General features: G+C 42.0%; 2 protein-coding genes across 8 annotated transcripts in view; both read right to left on the bottom strand.

Annotated features, from left to right (window-relative positions):
* LOC141154405 (uncharacterized) overlaps positions 1–16,426 on the bottom strand; it is a 368,179-nt gene extending 351,753 nt beyond the window's left edge. The window contains exon 1 of the mRNA XM_073640289.1: positions 15,928–16,426. Coding sequence (XP_073496390.1) covers positions 15,928–16,045 — 118 coding nt within the window. The 5' untranslated portion in view covers positions 16,046–16,426. The remainder of the gene's footprint in view (positions 1–15,927) is intronic.
* Positions 16,427–18,972: 2,546 nt separating this feature from the next.
* The window catches only part of CACNA1B (calcium voltage-gated channel subunit alpha1 B), a 517,223-nt gene continuing 510,493 nt past the window's right edge, over positions 18,973–25,702 (bottom strand). For 6 of the 7 annotated variants that reach the window (XM_073640296.1, XM_073640292.1, XM_073640293.1 and 3 more), the window contains one exon: positions 18,973–25,675. In XM_073640296.1, the coding sequence (XP_073496397.1) occupies positions 25,151–25,675 (525 nt within the window). In that variant the 3' untranslated portion in view covers positions 18,973–25,150. The remainder of the gene's footprint in view (positions 25,676–25,702) is intronic. The other variant, XM_073640297.1, reaches the window with a different exon arrangement.

The following is a 25,702-nucleotide window of genomic DNA, read 5'->3' on the forward strand; positions in this document are numbered from 1 at the left end:
TGTTAAGTAGCGTTAAAAGATGGGTGTTCACTTAACTTTTATCAGTCGAAAATAAGTTCCTAAATTTATCTGCCATCGGACAGTTATTAGACTGGAGGAGACTGAGACATATGGAACGAGACTGACGTCAATCTGTGGAGAAATGATGATGGTAAGTCATTGTTAACAATTCCACCCAGAGTAGCCCCAGAAATGGAATAAACGTAAGTCTTGGACTTGGTGCCAATGCAAAGGAATTAGGTTGGAAGTATAAACGGTATGCTTTGCTTCATTCACAAATGTTCTGTGACTCAAATATATATTTAGGAGCTTTGGACTCTAGGCGTGCAATGTTTAAAATAACATCTGCATTTTGGACAGGCTTTCATTCTTTAATGAGACACCCACTAATATTTTATACATTCAGATTATAATAGTTAATGCATTCAGATTACACTGCTAAGTATTTATTTGTTTTAATTTTGTTTCTTATACTTTTCATCTTTTAATAAACACATGCTTTTCAATAGGTCTACATAATTGGTCCCTAGGTTAAAGCTCTCCACTATTGAAAAACTAGAGCTCTCAGCAAAACCTACCCTGTAAGGCTCCCAACACTTAATCAAATCTACCAACTTTTATCTATCAGTCATCAGGCTGGTCATTTTTTACTTTGAGTGAAAGGTAAAGCTTAATCTGGTTCACTAATATACAGTACCAAGAAGACTGACTGATACGAGACTTGCCCATACACATGGTTAACTATTCAAGTATGATTGCAATAGGTTTTTTTTGTTGTTGTTGCAATCATTAATTTCATGTAGATTTACTGAATCTAAAGCAAAAATGAAGCAACTTTAATCTGTATACAGCTCCTGTGTAGGCTTTCTGTATCTCCATGGTTACAGACTACAAACATACCTGTGTCGTCTGATCATTTATGTGTTACTCCCATCAAGAACTTGCTTCTTGTTGATGTATGGCAAAAAGTAGGAGCCATGTGAAAGAAAGGGAAGGGAGTATAACTACAGGGTCAGACTATACTAAAGGGTATCATTATAGTCTGTAACTATGGTGACATTTAAGTCTGCACAGGAGCTGCAGGCATGAAATGGTAGATTTTTTTCATGACTGTTTGCAAAGTTACATTTAATTTTATTTCAGATACATTGTAGCAAACTATCAAAAAATTACACACTCCAATAAGGCCAAATAATGATACTAAACTATCATCTTATGTGAAATATCTAACTCTCCTCCAGATAAATTAGACTATTCCATTACACATTGCCACCAGTACCTCTGAACACAGGATGAAGTCATCTCATGCCTATTCCAGCCCTTCCTGTAGATTTATTACACCCATATATTAGGAGATAATATAGAAGTTTGTTGGGTTGTTGGATAGTTTCCCCCCTCAGCTGTCATAACACCAGCCCCTCCCTGCTAGGCATTAGCACAGTCTTTTCCATATCTGCCGCTTCCAATCTACTCCATTGCTGAATAAGGGCTCATTAAGGTGGGAGGGGGCTCTGGTGTTTAATGATGGCAGCTGGCAGCTCGCCGTCTCTTCCCCTGTCCTCTGACACAACCAGGGCACAGTTTCCATCACCTATCTCATCCACTAAGCGCTGCACATGCTGAATGAATCAGCTTTAACACAATATTGGTTTTGGTCTGGTTCAACCTGCATTTAGTTAGTGTTTTATATCTAAGTCACCCTAAAATGAGGTGTATGCAATCCCCAAGGATCTCAGCAACACAGCATACGGCTATGTAAAATGATAATATCTCCAATTACAAGATTCATCACAGAGGATGTTGGTCATTTCTGAATGAAAACTTAGGTCTTATGCAAACATGAGTTTGGTGGCACGGGTAATGAGCACTACGTTTGCATTGGTTTCCATTGGTGCATAATATATCCAGGGAAACAACCCCATATAACATTGGAGGAACATCTAAGTAAAGTTCACGGATCTTTGAGTGCAATATGACTGTAAAAAAAGAAAAAAGTATACTGATTTATGCTGGCCCAATGTCAGGTATCTGGGAAGCCGATAGATGCATCGCATGTGTGTGCTGGGTGCATCTGCAGTGGACAAGGTAATCAGACCAGGGGCGCATATACCAGTGGTGCAGCCGCACAAGGGCCCAAGAGGTAAGGGGGCCCATTTCCACCTCCAAAACAGGTGGAATTGTGCATTATGATGAGCTACAAAGTGCCCATATATTGTTCTTGCACAGGGGCCCTTTTCTATCTGTCGGCCAGTGAATCAGACACTGCAAAAAGCATTGTGAATGTAGACTAACTGGAAAATCCTATACAAAATCTTCTTTAAAGAAGCACTCAATATATTGCAGTCATTGTATTATATAGCACTGTGCACTTACAGTTGCTCATTTTGCCTTTCTACTCAGATAATTCTTTTGTTTTCCATTAGGTCTATGATATCAAGTGATTAAAAACTGACAGCTGAATCCGTCTAAGCTCTATGTAGAAAGAGAAAGTCAATTTTCCTTGTATGAGGCAGTGTTGAAACTACAATTCTACATCAGGGCAAAAGAGAGCAGCTGGGCCATGAGTTGAGGAGGGGAATGATTTTTTGCAGGGAAAAGAGACTTCCTGTTTCTACATACAGCAGAGAAAAGAGAAGAATTAGCTGAGTAGAAAGGCAAAATGAGCAACTGTAAGTGCACAGTGCTATATAATGTGATGACTGCAATATATTAAGAAGAAAACAACTTTTATGGGAGGAGGAGTGCTTCTTTAAGCTAAAATGATGTTTTCCAGCACGAATACATTGTGTTACGAATGTATCAGGAAAGGAAAGAAATTGTAGTAAACTATGTAACTTGAAAAGTATTGACTTGTACAGTTTCCTTTATCTATATTCAAGCAAGAAACATTACTAGTCGCTGACTGAAAACAGAAATAAGAAAAAAAATTAGACTGCGGCATAACTATCTACAAGGAGTGCTAAGAAGTCACTACACGAGATTTGAGATATTCAGATGTAACAGTGTGCTGTAGGGGTTAGCACTAATTCAGCATTTTTGCAATTTGCAGTGAAAATGTGATCTTCTTTTGGCTATAGACGTAGATTCAGGCAGAAGGTTGAATATACGTGTCAGGAGAATGAACACCAGATCCGCCTGGTAGCAGTCGTGGTCTATGGGCCCCAGCTGCTTTCCACTGCTGAGCATGTTGATTTTACATACTACCAATCAGGCTTTTTTACCATTTTCATTTTTTTCATACATAATGAAATATTAAACGGAGACTATGGGGGGTCTACATGGATGCAAGGGAGCCTCCAATTCCCAGTTTAGTTAAAATTAACTAATGCAAAGAAGCGAATTACAGTTTAATTTATTGCCGTGAAAGTCAATACACACAATGGGCCTTGCGTCAATACGAATCTATTAATCTCTGTTTCACTTGGCTCTTTTACAGTATTTTGCCACTTGCTAATTGCTTTAAATAGATCCCATTAAATTCTAAATGTGAAATGTCTGCACTGAGCTGGCGATGATGAGGATTACACCGATCTCCGACATGCTCCACTTTTACACCACGTCAATTATAAGCTCTCTTCCAAAAAAATTTTCTGTTGCCTCATAAACTCATTTCCTGTCAAACCTGTTGACATAAGCGGGGGAGGAAATTATCATGACTGGGGCTTATTAAGAAAGACACGCTCTTCATTATGTGAAAGCGGACTTTTTGGCACACGACAGGGTAGTTTAAGATGGATAAAGGAAATTGCGTTGTCAAAGAAGGAAATTCCAAGATGTTTCTAATGAGAAATCACTAATTGGTAATAGTGATAGAGCTATATGGCAGGAGAGGAATAAAGTGTATTTATAATTTCACTTTATTCAAAATAAGCCCAAATTTATGTGTATGATATATCAATATAGTAGCCATAAAAATAAATTAGAAACTATTTCCGCCTGCTGTCACCACTAGGAGGCGCCCTTTATATCACAAATTCATACAAGTCCCACTGAACTCAATCCTAGTTGTCTAAATCCTTATGTAAGAAGCTCCGTCTAACTGGAGACTTTTCCAAAGAGGTGCCGAGGTAGCTATTAAATGATTCAATGCAACTCTTTCACTGGACGTTACAAACCTTATTTAGTGTATTATCAACTGTTCTCTTTTATCAGACAGTTCTTGTTGGATAAAGTGATAGGAGGAGATTGGAAGAAATTATCATCAGCCAAAGGATCGGATAGTTAATTTCTAGACTGCAGGGAGCCCTACCTATTGCCAAAACGAGGCACTTTAAGAAGGAGCGCAGACTTTCCCGCAACTCCATGTATTCTCTACCGTAAAGAATAGAGTGGAGGTGAATTGTGCACACTGCAGCTCCATTATTAGCAGGGTGCCATATTCTGGGGATCGCGGGAGGTCTCAGCATTTAGAACCCACCAATCTAGAAGTTATCATCTATCCTATGGATAGGTGATAAATTTTTCCAACAGGAATACTTCTCTAAAGTAGAAAGTAATTTCATTTTATGTGTTTATTACATTTTTTAATACAGTTATCACAATTCTTGCCAAACCCAAGTAACACTATATCTTTAGTAACTGTCTTATTTCTGTCCAGTCGCTTTACCGATGCCGCCACCTTGTGCCAGTCATTGCCTATCCGCTACATAGTCCAATATAAAGTTATCTCTCTCACCCACAAAGCGCTCCACAGTTCTGCACCACCCTACATCTCTTTCCTCGCCTCTATCACCCTACCTGTTCTCTTCGGTCTGCAGCTAATCTAAGACTAACATCCTTCATAATCTGAACCTCCCACTTCCATTTCCAAGACTTCTTTCGTGCTGCGCCAGTTTTCTGGAATGCACTACCCTGGATGATCCGACTAATACCGAGCTCCCACATTTTTAAGCATGCTTTAAAAACACATCTCTGTAGACAGGCCGATCACCTCACTAATCTAACTCTTACCTGTTCTCTCTTTCTACATTTTCCTCAGACTCTGCTCCTCCTACTCACCTGTCTCCACGTCCTCCATGCCCCCCAATAGCACATGGTAACTGCACTTGGTGTAGCTGTAGCTGGTGACCGGATCATGCAGCTTTATATGAATTGCCCTATTTATTATACTGCTGGCCGGACCGCACATGACGAGCGCATTCTACCTATTGCGTCCCCCCTATTTCCTTATAGATTGTGAGCAGGACCCTCACTCCTCCTGTAACTGCTGAGCTGCGTGTTACTCTGTAATGTCCTCGCTTATTGTACAGTGCTGCCGAATATGTTGGCGCTAAAGAAATAAAATGATTATTATTGTTAGTAACATAATGACAAAGGCCCCATAACAAGCCCCTGGTGCGCAGTAGCCCCCTACAAAGTCCTCTCATAGTGCCCTATAGTAATCATAGTAGCTAATTCATCAAGACTGGGTCCGCAGGAGTAAGGACCCCCATACACATTAGATAAAAGCCACAGTGGCCCGATTTTATTTTGACTAATGTAGTAACAGGAAATGACTAATGTAATGTTACATAACTGACTATAGTAGAATACAGCATATTCAGCATATAGCTATTTATACATATATTATTATATATTTGTGGATATAGGGGCCCTGTTTTGTGGTTCCTTATCTCCTCTCATTTTCGGACATTTTTTACCTCAGAATTGCTCCAGTTTTGTGTCACTTCTTCTCATGTCATGGCCGCGCTCCTGTTTTACCTCAGGACGTCGTCTCCTCACCGCTTACTGAAGCCCCGCCCCCTCCACTGATGTCACCCAATCATATACTCTTATTGCTTCACAACAGCCAATCAGAGCCCACTTTTCTGTTTCTCACCGCTGTCTTGTATTTCTGGTTGCTAGGGGAAAGGGAAACAAGGGCAGATTTGATAGTTTTGCTTATTTTGACCAGGTCGGCGTTGTCCCATGAAATGTAAGAAAAGGAAATCACAACATTGAAAATTTGGTTCTGTTCACTTCTGTGTTGTGGCTTATCTTTGCTGTGCCACAGATCCAAATGGCGAACTATGTGCTCCATCGCCTTATAACTGAGATTTTGGGGGTATTGCTAATGCCATCATTACAAGAATAGGTCTGCACACTCCGCTAATCTGGGAATCCCCCAAAGTCAATGGTAAGATATCATTAGATCTGTTAGGTGGGGGTCCCACCTCTTCCTCGCCTGTTTATATAACTTCCATGCACTTTGATCATAGTTGTGAGCGGTGCCAGATTTCCCAGGACTCCTAGGCCAAAAGGTGGTCCAAAAAAGGGGATGTTTTGGGACGTTACTATGCTAAATTGTTAATATTGTGTCGTTATAGTTGAGTCTGTGTCATAACTCTCCTATTTGGAGATTTTTTACAAAGTTGGCTGCGACTTGGTTATCTGTGAGTCAAGGGAATGCACCAATTTTACCAACGACTCCTTGTTACTTTGGGGTCTTAGCCTCATGGCCACCTCTCCATTCAGCATCCACCTGGATGCAGCCGGCACCGGCCACCTCAGCCTACAGAATAGTGGTCAGGGGACCCCAGATCTCCAACAAGGTTCCCAACTATTGTGGGTCTTCTCTTATGGGCCCCTCTAGGCTTCAGTAATCTTCAGGGCTCATGTGTGTTTGAGACCCCTGCACCCACTATAGTTACCCCCTGGGTATCATTATCTATAACATACTGTATGTGAATACATGTCAAATGCTGGACTCTTTGGGAGATAACCAATTTTTTTTCGATTGACCACCCTCCTTTTAAAGCCATGCGCTATTGAAAGTACAATTGGACACCGTGGCTCTGTTTAACGATGGAGCATTCCAGCGACAGAAAAACCTTGCAGAGATGCTCATTTCTGTGAGGTTTTACTGGAGGCTAAGTTAGCATGTGGGATATTTGCCAATTCCTCTTCAAGGTCTTCCCTTTTACTGTGAGCCTCCCATATGATATGGGAGTTTTGGCAAGTATGAGTGCATCAGTGGCGTAGTGTGGATTGCCAGTGCCCAAAGGTGAGGCAAGTATTTTTCCCCCCAAAACAGTAATAATGACCCCTGAATGCTCCTTTAAAACAAATAATGACCTCCAAATGCCCCCTTAAAGCAAATGCCCTCAGCGACACCTTAAAATAAGAATGCCCCCCTGAGGGACACCTTAAAACAAATAATGCCCTCTGAGCGCCACCTTAAAACAAACAATGCCCAGTGGGCCCCCTCAAAACAATCAATGCCTTGACTGCTCCTTCAAAAGTAATAGTGCCACTCCTCACAAAAAAATGTTTATACTTGCCTGATTTGAGTGTTTTCCCAAGTGCAAAGAGCAGACCGGCCACTGCATTGACATAATTTCCCTGTCTATGCCAGGACTTGGATGTCTTGTGGGCTGTAGGCCTACAGCAGCCTGCAGACCAAGCTGTGCTGGAGACTTGTTGGACAGGAGGGTCACAGTGCCTTCTCCATGCATGTGGCCCTTGTGTGACTGGTCTATCCCTATACACACACATAGGCAGAGACCTATCCATCTAGGGCAGCAAGCAAGGAGAAGACACCTGTCACAGTTATACAGCGACAGAGAGGAGCCTGAAGACCACAGCCTCTGATTCATCCCACTCCTGCACGCATTAGAAGCGGTAAACGGTACATGTTTCTTTTAGTAGTGCAGGGGTTAATCTGCTCAGTTGTGAGCTCCTGAAAGCTTACCTTCTTTTAGGATCTCAGCTGTCCAGTATTAGCCACTCCCCACTCCAATATATAATGGGCTTTGGCAGGCTATCATTGCCAGAGCTAGTTTATGCTCCATGGTTCTAGGAGTGTGGTAGAGAGTGGTTATTTGAGAAGGCGTTTGGTGGATTTCAGCTTAGACTGTTGTGTGGTTTAGGTTGCGTGTTAATCCTATTCTCCTATTTTGGTTTGTTTCCCATCCTCCACTTCCCGGTGTTAACCTCTGTTGTTTGTGTGCAAAAATTTGTATGATTGGTATTTTCCTTTAGCCCGGTTTGTATTACCTTGCTAGTCTGGTTTGTGTACTGCTATACACTACTACTTCCCTGAGTGAGGGCGGGGAAGTGAACAGACTGAGGGAGGATTGAGGAGCTCATACAAGGTACGTGGCCCAGGCGTTTTCACCTTCAGAAGTAATCCGGGGAACAGGGCCAGCTAGGGCGCCCCTAGCATTTGGGACAGGTTAGGAGCCTCTGGCTCCGGGATACCCGACAATAGAGTTGTGACAACACCTGGGACCCAGCTGACTAGTCTCAAGCATGGCTTGGTTTACGGCGGCTTCTAAAGTATTCTCTTGTCTGAAATGTCTCAGTGTTTCAGAATCAAATGCCCGATACATGCTGCCCATGGATCGGCAGCATGTATCACCTGTCAGGTTCACGTTATTAAAAAATGTGTCCACTTTCTGAGTAAAGATTTTTAAAATTGCATCCAGGACCTGTGTTCCGCCTATTGTCCTCGGTGCGATGTCTCATTATTAATGTGCATAGACCTCTACAAGAACATGTGCATTAATGTAAATAGACCTTGTTGACCGGGGATGGTGGGGGAAGAGGGAGTCTTTTTCATCTATCTTCTTTGGAAACCAAACAAGCCAATGAAAGCCAACAGGGAATGAAATATCACACATGGTCTGAATAAATAAACCTCAGACAGAACGTTACAAAATTCAGCTTTATCCCAACACGGGTAATTGTTAAAGTGAAGACAAGTCCTGGCAGGAGGGACCCAAAAATAAACATACTGAATCAATCCGCAATGTCCTCTAGTGGGTCTTGTATTCGCCTTATTTCACATTTAGGATAGAGACGATCAATGATGACATTTTATCTAAACTTTCATAGATGCCCTTAAAGGGAGAGTTAACCTTTGACATTAAATCTATTGGAGAGAACCTCCCAAAATAGATCTTCCTTTACCCTTTTAAGAATTAATCCAGGAAAATTGCGATCGTTGGTACTATTAAACAGCCCATCAACTATCTCGAGTAGTATCAAAGGTTTAACAGGCTGTTTTAGTTACTATGGTCTGTATTTTTTACATGCAGGGAAGGAGGAGTCAAATCTCTGGAATGGAGAGGCTCAGAAAAAAAAAAAAAATATTGCCAGATTCCGGAGAACAGCGGCATTTACACCAGGTAAAAAGAGTACATATTTATGTTGTGACAATTCTTCTTTAATGAGATTGCGTTGGACTAATTATATTTCTTAGAAGGGTCTTCTAATTGTACTCTGATGACAGGGAGTGTCAATGCTTGAAGCCATCCCATGAAAATCTTAATATATTGCAGCCATCACATTATATAGCACTGTCTACTTACAATTGCTCGTTTTGCCTTTCTACCCAGATAATTCTTCTGTTTTCCATTAGGTCTATGACTTCACGTGATTAAAAACTGACTATCTGAATCCTCCTATGTAGAAACAGGAGGTCAATTTTCCCTGTATGAGTCATCAGTCACTGCAGAAGTCAGTGGCAGGGGTGGGGGAGCGGCTGGGTCAGGAGTTGAAGAGGGGAATGATAAATGCAGGGACAAGACTTCCTGTTTCTACAAAGAGCAGAGAAAAGAGAAGAATTTACTGGGTAGAAAGGCAAAATGAGCAATTGTAAGTACACAGTGCTATATAATCAGATTTTTGTAATATACTAAGAGGATACAAATTTTCATGGGAGGAGGAGTGCTTCTTTAACAGTGATCTGAGATACTGACAGCAAATGTTCAATTTCCATGCAGTGTCCCCATCAGGAGAAATGAGGCATTGCAAAGTTAATATTAAAATAATATGACTGTTGATGTAATGTACAGACATTCTGGGTCCCCCAGAGTAGGCAATCTTCATTGTAGATTGGTACATTAGTATCACAAATACATTTGGTACCACATAATAGAAAATATTTGGTGTATGCATTTCATCATGTGTGTGTCTATAGAGCATATAATTGGTCTGTGTGCTGCCCATTTGTGACCGCACAGGGACCCATTATAGCCAGTATTCCAGTGCACACGGCTGATTTTCTATGCAAACCGATGGTCATGCGTGAAAAAAAATTGCAGTATGCACTACTTTGGTTCGTTTTCTGTCTATAAAATATGCATGCAATGAACGGCTGCTGTGGTACTTGTCTGTGATGCAGACGAGCACGCAGAGCCAATCAAGTGCACAAGCTGCGGCCGTCTGAACCTGGTCTTATGGGAGGAAGGTACCGGAGACTGCACATCTCTCCTGTAGCGGCCACTAGAGGGGAAGTTTGGTATTACAGTGTCCGTTTACAGTGTATGTCATTAGTTTTTGTAGTTGCTCTACCCTGGCTAATAGATGGGCGACACTATCCATGAATTCCTTATAGTCTAATAGTACATATAATCCATAGTAATTACTCATTAGGGAATTTTCAATAGTCGGGTTCTTGTATAACATACTTCTTAGGTTTGCTGTCCACAGCAGCGTCCCAGCAACTAGCTGAGCAGGGCACCTGTCCATTTAAGTGTATAGGGCCTAGTTGCAGGTCCCTGCACAGCTAGCCCCATTCCTAGAAGTCAATCCTCTACTAATCAGAAATTAGCGGCATACCCTAGAAATACGCATTCCCTTTTCTAGAAGTGAACACCGCTCTTAAAGTGTTGTCCTTTTTAGAAAACCAATTTCATTCACATTAGGAATTTAATATAGAAGGATCATCATCTTTTATTCTGAGTGCAGAGCAGCCGCAAAGAGTGCCTCTTGCTCTGGAGGACCTGTCCTGCAGTGCACTGATTTCAATGTGTAATGCTTATTTTCCCCTATGGGGGTGCTGTAGCTAAAAGAGTAAAAATGAATGGCAAGTTTTTCTACAGATAATAGCTGATCACTGGGGATCCCAGAGGAGGGACACTTCTTGCGATCTGCTTTTTGGCAAAAGACCCTAAATTTTCTAAAGCGGAGAACCTCCACTGTTTAGCTAAACATGGCATTAAATTCTCATTAGTGTCTTCCAGCTCCCCATATTTCATTGTGTATAGTCTTTTGTCTTCCTGCTGAGTTCACAAGCTCTTCCATAACGACGAGAGATAAAACAGACACCCCCATCGCCAGATATTTATGTTTTGGAAGGTGTTCGTATGAAATCAGTCAAACATTATCCATGAATCCAGGTTTTGTTACAGCCTGACAGATATTTTTGGTTGGTTCCCAAGATCGCAGCTTGACGGCCTTTACCTGTTGACTCAATCTTGGAAATCGGCACCCAGTTGTGAGACTGTTGCGACGTTTCCAAGCAACCTGGCGGGCCCAGTCTCATAATTCAGTCCTCCCGATGCAGCGCAGGGATCCCCTGGGCCTATGGATTTACATGTCATTTGTTTTACTTTGATTGCAAACCAAAACACTTCATGCTTACCCAAGCAAGCAGCGCTGGGCACCGGCCCAAATCAGTGCAAGCCTGTAGCTAAAAATATATGTCTGGAGGGGAATGTGCACATTTAACCCCATAAAATAAGAACTGTCCATTTTTTTTTTTTTAATAACGAAGTGCTACATTATATTATTATATCAGCTGACCAGATGTAAAAGAGGATTTTCAGAATTGCATTGTCCTGATCTTATGCTTTTAACCAAGCTTCTGTAAAACTAGTCATAGTAGTTTATGTAGGTTGCTCTGTATTTCTGCAATACTTAAAGGAAATCTGTCAGCAGGTTTTTGCTATTTATTCTGAGAGCAGCATAATATAGGGGCAGAGATCCTGATTCCAGCAATGTCACTTGCTAGCCTGTGTTATTGTGTCAATACAATCAATGTTTTAGCCTCAGGAGATTATCACTACAGGACTAGGTGTCTCATGCCTCCTAGTCAACTACTGTGTGTAACCCCGCCTACACCACTGACAGAAAGCTACCAATCAGTGGTATGGGCGGGGTTATACAGGGCTCAACATTCCGAGCTCTGCTAGATCTGCGGCAGAGAAAACTATGACTGTATCAAAATGACAGCAAGGAGCCCAGTTTGTTACACATCGCTGGAATCAGGGTTTCTGCCCCTACATTATGCTGCTCTCAGATAACAGCAAAAACCTGCTGACATTCCTTTTAAGATGCAGAGAATTGTTGAGGGTGGTAACAATGTAACCAAATAAAAAGCTTTGCCTTTTCATAGTAATGGCTGAAAAGCTCAGAAAAGTGCATTTAATCAAGAACGTACACAGGAATCATATGAGTCCCACTACGGTTAATGTCCACCGTGCTTTATAGAGGTTGCAACTGCATCTTTCATACATAGCTGTTTCCCTTCAAACTTGGGACCCCCACCAATCACAAAAAAAGGGGGACCCAAAGTCTCCTGTTTGAATAGAGTCAATCATGCACACTAATTCTCCATTGAAAGTCTACTGGACTGACAGTCGTAGCATGCATGTTTGTACAGGAGCAACTGGATGCCCATTCTCAAGATCAATGGGGGTCCAGCAGTGAGACCCCAATGATCAGATACTTATCTATTCTGTGGATAAGGGGTAAGTGATATGAAAACCCATTTTAATGCTAAAATTCAGACTGCCTGCAGCCACCACTAGGGGGAGCTCACTAGATTTACCAGATACAACTATGTAAAAAATATGTTTTAAGTTGGCTCCCCCTAGTGGTATTTGCCAGCAAGCACCATTACTGTGTTAAGGGAAGGATTTTAGCTTAGGAGCCCCTCCATTCAAAAGCGACAGAAATAAATTCCCCAATCACGTTGTGTCCTTATTCCCACAATTTGAACAGAGATGAGTTGCAATATTAGACACAGCCTATACTCAAGAGTGGCGCTATTTCTGAAAGTAAGCAGTTATGTTTTTCTGTCCTTTTACAATGAACACATTCTCTTCTTTGTGCTGTAAGGACCGCGCAGTCTGCTCTGCATCCATCTGACCAAACCAAAAACTCTGCGAGAAAAAGAATGAAGTCACCACTTGGCCTAATCTTACCTTAAATCTATAAATAAGGAAATTAAATCCGTAGATTGCGTATCTGAGCCCAGGGACATGTTATGGTTTATTTTATAGACTAAAGAAATAAGAAATCCTTAAACTGGTTCCAGGGTCCCCTGACACTAGGCTGCTAATCACAGTAGAAGGCACCACCCTTGCATTGTGTACATGTGAAGTAGCGCACAATTTATATAAGACATATCTCTTAATTTTTTAGACATAAACTAGAACACAGTGTTGATTTTTTAATGTAAAACATGTGTATTTTTCACCCAGGTTACAACCGGCATTGTCCTGAAATGTTGTGGATCTGGCTTTGCCTTCAAAGAGATAACGCCATCTGCAGGTCTTAATTAAGTACTACATTGTTTTGTATTGAAAAGGGATCTTTGCGAAAACATGAAAAAAAATTGGAAATTTGCCATCCAACCCACTGAATGGTGAATTTGGGAAAACGGTTAACAATGCCTCTTCTATTACTAAGAGGTCTACTATGTTGCTGCATGGCCTAAATGTTTAATTTGCCGTTACTAATTTATAGGCATCAGGACAGGACTAGGCAGAATAGGGTAGATATGGGTACGCTGGAGTGGGGTGATAAATGTTGCACCTCAGTCCAATTCTGAGTGTTAAAGCCAAGTATATTAATATTCTGATTGTCTTCAGTTCAGTGAATGGCACCTTTGGGTGGCTGTGGTCACTTGGGCAATGACAAGTGTAGCAAATATTTACCCATACTGCCATTGGTGCCCTAGCCTAGTAAACCTAGCATCTGCCGAGGTTTTCCTTGGTGACCCTATCTGTTTCACCAAAGTACTTGCTAGAATTGTTTTACAACTTTTGTATGGATAGAAGAACTGTTCCCTCCCCCCCTTAATGACCAATCTGGACAAATTCCCCTTTGAACTTTTTAGCTCTAAAGCGGTATCGTGCCCATCATATGTTACTTGCTGTAGTTTAAACTGCAGCACATTAAACTATTGCTCTGTAAATATTATTATTATCCTTGAGGAAATGTTTGCAAGAAATGATCAAATGGGAACTGATTTATAAATCCATCAGTTTTTCTTCGGATGTGTCGCTAAAGTTCTTATTAGGAACTGTCCTATATTTGATGCTCAAGTCCCTTTAAACAAATGCTCTGTTCATTATGTCGTAGATGGTATCTGGAACCCTCATGTACAGGGAGAAGAAATGTGATATGATGCTGAGCAGAACATGTCATGACATTAGCATGGGGGAGTAGAAATTGAGGACACAATTCACTGATCACAACACAGAAAATTGTATCATTAGATATTGTAAGGCAAAAAAACTAACAATATTTTTAGGATGTTTATATTTTGAGATTATAAAACAATGACACATGTATACGTGGGGTGGAGGATAATGATGCTGACACTTGGGGTACAGGATAATGACGCTGACACTTGGGGTACAGGATAATGACACTGACAGTTGGGGTACAGGTTAATGACACTGACACTCAGGGTACAGGATAATGACACTGACACTCAGGGTACAGGATAATGACAATTGGGGTACAGGATAATGGCACTCGGAATACAGGATAATGACACTGACACTCGGGGTACAGGATAATGACACTGGCACTCGGGGTACAGGATAATGACACTGACACTCGGGGTACAGGATAATGACACTGGCACTCGGGGTACAGGATAATGACACTGGCACTTGGGGTACAAGATAATGACACTGGCACTCAGGGTACAGGATAATGACACTGGCACTCAGGGTACAGGATAATGACACTTGGGGTACAGGATAATGATGCTGACACTTGGGGTACAAGATATTGACACTGGCACTCGGGGTACAGGATAATGATGCTGACACTTGGGGTACAGGATGATGATGCTGACACTTGGGGTACAGGATAATGATACTGACACGTGGGGTACAGGATGATGCTGACACTTGGGGTACAGTATAATGATACTGCCACTTGGGGTACAGGATGATGCTGACACTTGGGGTACAGGATAATGACACTGACACTTGGGGTGCAGGAGGATGACACTTGGGGTACAGGAGGATGACACTTGGGGTACAGGATAATGACACTAACACTTGGGGTACAGGAGGATGACGCTGACACTTGGGCTACAGGAGGATGACGCTGACACTTGGGCTACAGGAGGATGGCGCTGACACTTGGGGTACAAGATAATGACACTGACACTTGGGGTATAGGGTAATGACACTGACAATTGGGGTAGAATATAATGGCGATGACACTTGTGGTACAGGAAAATGATGCTGAAACTGACACTTGAGGTACAGGACAAATGACTGACACTTGGGGTTCAAGATAAAAACGCACTGACACTTGGGGTACAGGACAACAAAGCACTGACACTTGGGGTACAAGATAAGGATGCACTGACACTTGGGGTACAGGATAAGGACGCACTGACACTTGGGGTACAGGATAAGGACACACTGACACTTGGGGTACAGGATAAGGACGCAATGACACTTGGGATACAGGACAAAAACGCACTGACATTTGGGGTACAGGACCAGAACGCACTGATACTTGGGGTGCAGGATAAGGACGCACTGACACTTGGGGTATAGTGACACTTGAAACCTGATCGGCATAGTCCATAATAATCTTTTAAAAAATTTGTACCTTTAGAATCCTGAGCCATTTACAATAGCTATTTGGGATTTTTTGCATGTAGACTTTCACAATGTTTTGGGATAACCTTTCTTTATGATTTTCAATGGATGATTGTAACCTGAAATCCTTACCTGCCCCTCACAGCATACGGTATGTCTTGGATCTGTCTGTGTGTGGGAATGTCATCAGTCAGGGTGACTATTCTTTCCCAGAAGATATTACATTAGTTCAACACTTTGCAAAGGTTAATAAAAATAATGCTTAATACGCCCAATATGCCATCGCCCTCCAGCAAATAACATCACGACCTCTAGAAAAGTCACCACATAGAACATGTTTCTGATCCTTATTATAATTTCTTACCTGCCATTTGCCCAGATCCTGCATCCCAAGTGTCTTCGGGCTCCAAGGAAGCAACGCAGCCCAGCACAATAAGGAATAGCAGTGGTGCCAGCTGGCAGTGCCCCCTGGCCATGTCCATAGTCTTTATTCCTTGTGGTAAAATGCATTCAACTTCTGCCCTTCTTCACTGGTCAAGCATCAGGTTCATGTAATATCCACAGCTATATGGTCCTTTCTATAGTATTCTCTGACTTTGCTCTATTCTCCATTCCAGATGTATCTGTTTTTCTATACCCCTTATTATGCAGCACCTCAAAAAAGCATAGGGTTCAGTACCCCCTCGATTGCAATTTTGTACATCTAGCTAACCCTTTCATAAGGATGTATCTCAAAAGTCTAGTGGTCCTTATACTTTAATATAGTGGTAATGGGGGTACAGTCCTTACATTTTCTGTGGTGAGAAGCAGAGACCCCAAGTCCAGCATCACATCCTTCTCTGCAGAGCAATTCTGGGACTCTGCAGTCCATTCTCAGCTGCATAGATTTAGATACACCCACAGAGGGGCTTAGCTATCCAGAAGGGGGCTGGAGACAACCCCCTTCCTCAAATTGCTAATGTGCAGGTGGAGGGGAGGTGGGAGCCACCTGTACAGTAGTGGCCGAGTGGATACATTTAGGAAGGGGGTATAATGTCTAATAGGGTCCAGCTGTGTAATAGGGGGGCATGCAGTAAAGGACAATAGTGGATTCTTCAGGAATTTTGGATATTTTGTAGACATTGTGCAGTATATCGGGATCTTACTTCCTGTGAGTGGCAGGTTTGTGTAACGGAGAAATGTGAAAACTGATGTATGGTTAGTAACGGCATACCCAGCCGACTATGCGACACCAGAGATGCTGACACCGTAGATCATGTTACATCCAACATTTCAGAAAACACTGTATACCCCCTAAACGAAGCAAAATCACTAGCAAATTCTAAATCATTGAGTCGTCTTCTAATTCCAGTAGGAGCTCTGTTTGTAGATATAATAGAATTGTAAACTTTTGCCACAGCTGCGCTGCTATTACAGCTTGCAATGCTTGATTTCAACACAAGATGTAATGCTTCATTACTCCTCTGGAGGCGCTGCAAGAGAACTGAGCATTTGCTGCTGTGTTCCCCCTCAGGTTACTCATAATCAGTGGGGTCCAAGCAGCAAATAATTTTCTGGGGACCTTTTGCAGCCCCTGTCCTAGCTAGGGACAGTTTCTTTTGTACGGATAGCAAGGATGAAACCTGGGGTATATTACCTCAGCAGTTCGGTCATTTTAGTGGGAATTATGTAATGCTAAGGAAGTTTAAACACTTACTTCTGGGTTCCCTCATAGATAATATTTGACCTTCCATGGACCCAGGAAAAAAAGCAGCAAAAGAAGATAATCACGTTCAAATTCAATCTCATCCACAAATGACTAAAAGCATAATATCTAATATCGTTAGTTGTTAACGTTGCATGTCAAAATATCAGGTTTACTTTTTCAATTCTCCCTCAGGTTAGATCACTGGATATATATTTTGGGGTATTTTTCCATTGTCCGGATGCAAATAGGAGTGTCATTGCAGCACCTATTAGCTTTAGACCTATGTGAGGTCGGGCAGTGGTGTCCATTATCAGGGTGAAATGTCCATCCTGGTTGGGGCCCTGACAAGAACAGAGGCCAGGAAACCATACAGGTAAGGCATCCTGGAGAAAGTTTGGGTATATGTTGCAGATTGCATATGGTGGACTCTTTGGTTATATCAAGAAGTGTTTCTTGTTTGTGCATATTGCAACCTTTTATAGGAGAAGAATAGTTACTGGAAAGTATAATTGCTGGAAAGGAGTTACTGATGATGCGCAATGCTGTGCCCCAAAGCGCTCCATAAGTTTAGCATGGGTGCTGGAATGGCGCTTTGATGGTGCCCAATGCTGTGCCCCAAATGTTCCATAAGTTTAGCATGGGTGCTGGAGTGGCGCTCTGATGGTGCCCAATGCTGTGCCTAAAATGTTCTATAAGTTTAGCATGGGTGCTGGAGTGGCACTCCTGATGATGCCCAATGCTGTGCCCCAAAGCGTTCCATAAGTTTAGCATGGGTGCTGGAATGGCGCTTTGATGGTGCCCAATGCTGTGCCCCAAATGTTCCATAAGTTTAGCATGGGTGCTGGAGTGGCGCTCTGATGGTGCCCAATGCTGTGCCCCAAATGTTCCATAAGTTTAGCATGGGTGCTGGAGTGGTGCTCTGATGGTGCCCAATGCTGTGCCCCAAATATTCCATAAGCTTAGCATGGGTGCTGGAGTGGAGCTCTGATGGTGCCCAATGCTGTGCCCCAAATGTTCCATAAGTTTAGCTTGGGTGCTGGAGTGGCACTCCTGATGATGCCCAATGCTGTGCCCCAAAGCGTTCCATAAGTTTAGCATGGGTGCTGGAATGGCGCTCTGATGGTGCCCAATGCTGTGCCCCAAATGTTCCATAAGTTTAGCATGGGTGCTGGAGTGGCGCTCTGGTGGTGCCCAATGCTGTGCCCCAAATGTTCCATAAGTTTAGCATGAGTGCTGGAGTGGCGCTCTGGTGGTGCCCAATGCTGTGCCCCAAATGTTCCATAGGTTTAGTATGGGTGCTGGAGTGGCGCTCACAGTGGTGATGACAATAATGAAATTATTTTTGTTTTACTGCCCGAGGAAGATACTAGTCACTATCACCCCCTGCTGAGTAATGTGCTTTATATGAGCTCCTAAGAGGGGTGGAGGAATGGAAGTGACTCATTTCTGAGCAAAAGTAGTGAAACTTTCAAGCCCTTTCATGCAAAAGGCGAGAAAAACTAAAGATATGCCCTACATCAGAACTGCTTTCTATAAATCTTTCCAATGTGGAGAAGAACGCACCCAACACTGCCACCACTCCACCATGGAGAAAAATGTAAGTCTGAACAGGAAGGAGAATTTTCATGCCTGAGTGGATTTCCATCAAATCGAACATGGACAATTTGTAAACCCAAATGTACAAAGAACAGACAAAACCATGAATAAAACAAGATGCCACACTTCTTATTTATTTGCCAAGTTTTATTTAAGTTCAAGGACTTTTTTGTTTCTTACAAAATTGGTAATTGTAGAATCAATCTCACAATCCGGTGTCTGGGCTGATTAGTTATGATTCAGACAACAGACTATTCAACTTCTAGATGTGTTGAAGGGAAAAAAAAGTTGTGTCCAATTTTCAAAACGTTTGTTTTTTTTGTTTTTTTCTTTCATAGAAATTTTTTTTGAAACAAACCCCCAATTATTATCAAATATAAATAAAAATAAACAACAGTTGAGTACATCGTATCAAAAAGAGTACGAAGAGATGTTTAGCATTTTCCATGCAAGTAATGTTTTTTTGTTTTTTTTTCCCGTTGCTTTTTTTTTTATATATAATTTAATATGTATATAGTTTACATGCAAACATTAATTTATGCAAGGTACGGCCAGTTCAGTCTGGTTTGGGATGCAAACAATTAAAGTGGAGGATATTTTTATTATTTTGTTTTTATATAAGTGGCAACAGCTCACAAAGTTAGTCCTGTTTGGAGTGAGGTGCATTGTCTAATATGGCTGACGTCATGCCAAAGTCAACAAAAAGACAACAGCGCCAGCCATTTCCAGCAGCAAGGGGGTCATTGCCCACCCAGATGCTGGTTTATCCCACTACAAATTAGTCTAACTTACATACAAACACCATAACAGTACAATATCTGATCATCTGTAGGGCAATAGAGGAATCAGTGCAAGCCTGTCTCCAACACTCCCGTCCTTTTAAAAAAAAAAATGTTTTTAAAAAATCTTACAGCGAGTTCGGCAAACTTTACAGCAAACAGGAGATGCTGAACGACGTAAACTCAAATTAGATGGCCTCAAAGATCTCCTAAAACTGTGGACCCCAGAGCCTTTTGCCCGCTGATGACGTTGCCAACAGCTCCATGAGATCTAAAGGAGAAGACTGATCAAAAATAAATTTCCTTGCCCTGGAGGTTCCTACATCTTTTCCTCCACGTAGACATATACATTCAGTCAAAGATATCAGAGACCATAGAAGCCGCTACTACACAAAAGGGCAATAAATTTAGGCTACAAATTTTTTTTTTTGCAAAATATACCCCTTGATCTGCAACTCAATGCTTTGCCACTACTGGATGTATTCTTGTCAATGTGCTTCCATACATAGCTGCCAGCTTAAATTGAAATTTTAAAGACCTCCAAGCAAGCGTAAAATAATTTTGGATGCAAAGATAAGAAAAGGGAGGTTGGTGAAATATGCCGGCAATTTTTTTTTTTTTTAAAAAAAAGCTCTGCATAGCGTATCATATAGGTCACCAAATAGTATGTCAATTCGTTTCGAGTCGGATGTGATATTAAAAAAGAGGTTTTGCAACAAATAGGCTTTTACTAAAGTGCGTGCATTGTGAGATATAACTGTGCTTCCACCCAAGGGGTGAGTCACCTGAATTACCCATTATCAACCACTGATTTCCTCGAACCCTGCCCCCCCACCCCAACAAAGTCCTTCGCCTTCATATCTCAGGCCAAGTTGACAGCTATGTCTAAGCACACAGCCTAAACAAGAGTCATATTAACCCCCATCATGCTCAATGCCTCACATACAGCTATGAAAAAAAAACACATTTTACAGCCCAACAAGGAAAGTATGGACCAGGTGTCTGAGTATATGGATGAGGACAAAGGCCGTATATTCCAGCATATAAAACAACAACGTCCCAATTCCTTGCAGGTTGAGTGACATTTTCATGCTGCAAGCACAAAATGCTTTTTTTTTTTTGTTCATGTCAAGTCTTTTTTTTTTTTTTTTCATTATTATTTATATATATTTTTTTGAAAATGTGAAAGTTGTGCCTGTTTAATCTTCGTCGTAGGGAACAAAAAGAAGAAAAAAAATCATACAAAAGATTTGGTCGCATTTATCCATAAGCCTTGAAATGGTAAAGTCCAACAAACAAAGCTTATAGCGTTGGATGAAAAGGTGAATTTCTTGGCATCTGCTGATTCGATTCTTGCATAGCCCAGCGGGGAGAAATACCCTTTCTTTTTTTCGCATGCAGAGGCACCATCTTCTATAATGGGAGCTTTGGATCTGTCAGTAGTACAGGGTTGGCTACCACCAACCCCCTGTCGTAAAATTGAAACTGACACCTAACAAAACTCTATATGTGTATGTACGACTGGTGAAATTGGTGTTTTTATTGTATTTTCTGTCCTGCGTTGATCAACATTGTATTTTGGTCAAATAACCCAACCCCTAAAAGTTTGCCCAACCAATGGTTTATGCACCATGTAACCAGCCCATATACCTACTATGGGGCCCTTGGAGAGAGGCGGTCCAGCCCTGGCTGTACCATCCCCCTTGCTGCTGGGTTGCAAGAACCCATGCAGGACTCCCCTGTATAAGGGAACCACATTGTAAGCATGCAAGAAGGTGGGAAATTTGGCCAAGGAAATAAACCCCAGGCCCTCCTGTTCCAGATGGCATCATATTAGGGGTGACATATGCTATTGGACTGAGCAGTGGGGGAGGGTTGGGGTTGACGCAGGTGAAAACAGCATGGTCTCTAGTATATATATTTATATATACATCTATCCTCATCTTTATATTACAAAAATAATCCTTCATCCTAATATCTAGCACTGCAAATATTAATCCCGTATAATAGACAACAATATGCAATTTTTGCAATTGATGCCACAAGCCCTTTCCAGGTTAAATGAGTTTTTACAGTCATGCAGATATGTTGAGAATGAAATGCTGGGGTAATTTTCCGAAACACCATTACATCTGAGCTTTTCCAAAAAGAGACAAGGTGACATGTTGCTGATGTGTTTCTGCTGTCCACCCCCCCATAATATAGATAAAATACAAATATACGTTTATAGAAATATCTGATCTCCAGCGCTGAAAAAAAAACAGCTGCAAGAGAAAAAAGATGGAAGTCCTGCGACCCCCGTAAAACTCGTTACAGTGAAAAAAAGTTATACTAATGTGTAGTTTATAGGACCAGATACATATATGAGTCTATAAGTGACGCAACGTGAAGGAGAGAACCCACTCCAGGCTTCATGCCTGGACAATTAACAAAGGTCTTTTGGGGCCACAGCTCATTTTCTTGTCTGTACATGATTCCTTTGATGTGTGCTAGTTTTTGATGAATCTGTATCTTAAATGGGTTGTCTGGTTTAGAAAACCTAGGATGCTACAGTTCATTCAAGAACTTTTTGGCCAGAAAATGGCCGTAAAAAGCAGCTCTGGTTTGGAGGACATGCCCATGTGTAACATTGACAGCCCATTGATCTAAATCCTTAATGCAGAATGCCTAACTTAACCTCTGGGGTGCTACAGGAAAGTAAACACTTCCCTTACAGTTCTAGGCAGTGGAACAACCTATCAACATATAATCTGGGGGCCTGTTGCATCATAAAGGGTTTGTCCAAATCAGCAAACTCTTTATTAGGTGTAACCACAATAGATGGAGTCACTAAACATCTAAAGCAGTATTTTCCAACCTGTGGTTCTTCAGCTGCTACCAAACTACAACTCTTATTACATATCTGTGTAATGCTTCATTGCGCCTCTGGGGGTGCTGCAAGAAAATTAAACACTTGTTGCCAGGTTCCCAGACAATCACAATTGATCGTTAGGTTTTCCCGCTGCTGGGAAGCCCATCATGCTTACGGTTGAAGTTTAGCAACAGCTAAAGACCACCAAATTAGAGAGTGATCATTGGAATAGATACTGTACAAGTCTTTAAGGTACTAGGCTATCTGACAAAACGATGGGGAGATGAGAGGACGTGCTTATACAATGAGATGGAATAAAAAAATGTCGCCCTTTTCACAAGACAAATATCTGTAAAATGCAGGCACTTAGCAGTGAAATGACGTACAGTGCGACTTTTGCAAATATCGCATGGTAAATGGTGATCGGCCCTTTACATCTGCTCTATAGCGTATGATCGCTCTAGCTAACCCGTCTGACTTCTGTAGTATATATTGTGCTAGACATGTAATCTAGTATATGTAAATCTAGTATATAATCTTCTCACGAGGTGACATAAATATAACGTCCAAAAAAAACAATCTAGAAAAAACCTTCAAAAATATATTGTAGAACTTGCTGGGGAACCTGTAAGTCTGAGGGGCCTCTACGTCAGCGTCTCTTTAAAACTTGATGCAGTAAAGCAAGACTTCCTGCATTCCCCTTGCAGTAAAGCAAGACTTCCTGTGGTCCCCTTATCTCCGTTCTGCCAGGTATGAAATCCTAAAGTCCCTCTCGCTGACGTTGATTTCATGCCTGGAAATGTCTTTGGAAAATCAGCTTTGCCCTTTAAAATAGATTACTATTGTGATATATTATATGCACAGAATAGATACAATGTAACCCCCATGTCGCGCCCTCTGTATATCTCATATCGTGTTGTGCTTTCCATTTGGATTATATGCTACATGTGAATATAAAAAGGCCACATAGCGCTATCAGCATCTGCCCTGGACTCACAGAGTGCCTTATTGCCATAGGACAAGCTCGATGATTGTGGTACACTGGGCACGGAATGATTGGCACAGTGTTGCCTGCAGTTCTACGCAATGCAATGCATTTGGCACTAGGACGAAGAACACGTTGCCTTTTAAGATTGTATGGCACAGGAAAAAAAAGATTAAAAAAATGCCCAGCCGACATGGCTACGCTTCTTCTGCAGACAAGTCATACAATCATCTGTAGCACTGGGTGCTATGAAGATAGAAAATGGTAAAGAAATGGAGACTCCTGCGTGAGAGGGGTTTGCTCAGTGCAAAACGTGACCATTATCACAGACGGTATATGATATAGACAGATATGAAGACTTTGGGAACAAGCGTGTCTCAATTGGTTCCCTGTTACATGTTTTTAAATACATTTTTAAAAAAAGAAAAGGGAATAAAATTGTTAAGAACACACATTAGTGCAACTTCGTTGACCAAATCATGTGCAAAGTAACACACACTAACCAATAACATGCATACTCAGACCTGTGCATTACCATAATCTAGGCTATGCTGAGGATAGGAAAGGCTTACTGGTGAGATTCAGGACAGTGAACAGATAGGTGCCAATGGAATTCCCAAACTTGTTAGTGTAATGCGATGGGGAGGCCACTTGCACTCATAAAAAAAAATACATTTCATCGGCAGCGTACACACAGACATACGAAAACACAAACTTCTCAAAAACGGGTTTCTGAATGTTCGTTTTCCAGCAGTCAAGGTAAACGGTCACTCCGACATCACAAAATTCCGGTAAAATTGGCAGGTTCCTCGTTATATTTGGCATGCCATTGAGCCAGGGTATGGCGTTACAGCGTTATCATCTTGAGTGGACTCCTCGACCAACGAACGACGCTTTTTTTTCTGCTACACATGTCATGCTTGAAATTACCAATTCTTACAAAAAAAGTCTACTGTGGGATCACCACTGGTGTAGAGAGCAAGAAAAAGTAATGTTTACAAAGAACAAAACCGTACACTGTATTGGGTCATGGCTATCGATGGAAATGGAAATTTGGGAGTAGCTCATGTGTCCTCCACTCAAGTGGAGCAGTAAACTCGTGAGAACGGGGAAAAAAGTTGGAGGATGAGATGTTGAGCGAGTGAGCTGTAATTTCCCATGAACTCTTGGAGGATGACGCAGGAAGATGAATGGGCTCGACAATCACTCCCCTGTCTCCTTTTAAGTCTATATAAATAATAAAAAAGCAACCTCAATACTCTGTGGTCCTACTCCTCATTTATCTCTATATCCTTCATTCTTTCCCATTTCCTCATACTTTTCATCTTCCGATTTACTAAGAAATAGGTATCTTAACGCTCCCCAAAAGGAAGACTCAAAATTACAGTGCCAGAACACGTTTTAACGGAGACCTGCTCTGGAGTTCCTGTCCGTTCCTCGTTTCTTCCTTAAATTTGTTCCTGTGTATCCATGTTTTTTTTTTTTTTTGTTTATTTTCTTAAGGTTCCCTAAGATGGCTGCCTCTGCTCTCCCGTGACGTGCTCTGATGTCACGGCGATCCGCCATCTGATGATAAAACTCATCAGTAGTTACTCAAACCATTGGACCAACTCCAGCCCCCGGGCTTCGCTCACTTCGGCTTTCCTTGGAAGCGGGGATGGGAGTGGGAACGTGTCTTGGGTCCCTTTGCTAGCACCAGTCATCCTCGTCTGCTTCGTGGTAGTAGCTTCGTACTCTTGGAGCTGAACCAGACCCTGTACTGAGCCCTAAGGCATAGTGATAGCCATTGGGAACCCTGCAGAGCTGGTGGGAATGGGAGGTAAGGGAGGACACGTAGGAAGTCCGAGAGGAACGTCCAGAGTTGCTAGCCAATGCCTCCTCAAAGGTTAATGTGTCCTCTGGCATCGGACAGTAGCTGTCTGAATCTGGTCTTGGCCCTAGGTAAGGGTCAGAACCGATACGCGTGACTGTGCAAGCAGAGGGGCTTGGAGAGTCGCTGTACAGCAAGGTGTTGTGCTCTGATAAGCCCCGGCTGAGTCTGCCGGGAGAGTAACTTGGTCCTCCAAAGTGCACAGGGGAGGAATGAGCTGTCCGGTAGGTTACACTGGGCCGGGGAGTAAGAGGAGTCTGGGGTAGCTGTCTCCGGACTGCCCGGCATGGGGTGCTAGCACCGGAGCTGGTCAAACGTGGACTCCCATTGGCCGAACCGCTGCCCTAGAGTGAAAGGGTGAGAAAGCACAT

Source organism: Phyllobates terribilis, unplaced genomic scaffold (genome assembly GCF_046119375.1).
Source record: "Phyllobates terribilis strain yellow unplaced genomic scaffold, ASM4611937v1 Scaffold_7__3_contigs__length_470593459, whole genome shotgun sequence".
Classification (NCBI taxonomy): domain Eukaryota; kingdom Metazoa; phylum Chordata; class Amphibia; order Anura; family Dendrobatidae; genus Phyllobates; species Phyllobates terribilis.